Genomic DNA, 503 nt, shown 5'->3' with positions numbered 1-503 from the left:
CGCGGCGGCTTCGTGCTCGTGGCCCACAGCGACGGCGAGGCCCTCAAGGGCAAGAAGAAGGGGCTGTTCCGGCGCTCGCTGCTCAGCGGGCTCAAGCTGCGCAAGTCCGAGTCCAAGAGCAGCCTGGCCAGCCAGCGCAGCAAGCAGAGCTCCTTCCGCAGCGAGGCGGGCATGAGCACGCTCAGCGCCGCGGCCAGCGACGCGCACTCCACCGCCAGCCTGGGCGAGGCGGAGGCCGAGCTGTCGGTCGTGGAGGACGACGTGGACGCCACCACCACCGAGACCTACGCGGGCGAGTGGAAGAGCGACAAGCGGGCGGGCGTGGGCGTGAGCCAGCGCTCCGACGGGCTCCGCTACGAGGGCGAGTGGGCGGGCAACCGGCGGCACGGCTACGGCTGCCTGAGCTTCCCCGACGGCTCCAGGGAGGAGGGCAAGTACAAGCAGAACGCGCTGGTGAGCGGCAAGCGCAAGAACCTCCTGCCGCTGCGCGCCAGCAAGATCCG

General features: G+C 71.4%; 1 protein-coding gene across 1 annotated transcript in view; it reads left to right on the top strand.

The window, feature by feature from the left end:
• JPH3 (junctophilin 3) overlaps positions 1-503 on the top strand; it is a gene marked incomplete at its 3' end in the record, with an annotated part of 23,663 nt that overhangs the window by 11,968 nt on the left and 11,192 nt on the right. Inside the window, exon 3 of the mRNA XM_012722861.1 lies at positions 3-503. Within this exon, the coding sequence (XP_012578315.1) occupies positions 3-503 (501 nt within the window). The remainder of the gene's footprint in view (positions 1-2) is intronic.

This window comes from Condylura cristata, unplaced genomic scaffold, assembly GCF_000260355.1.
Source record: "Condylura cristata isolate star-nosed mole 26May11 unplaced genomic scaffold, ConCri1.0 scaffold00009, whole genome shotgun sequence".
NCBI lineage: Eukaryota > Metazoa > Chordata > Mammalia > Eulipotyphla > Talpidae > Condylura > Condylura cristata.
This window is presented reverse-complemented; position numbering and strand designations above follow the sequence as displayed.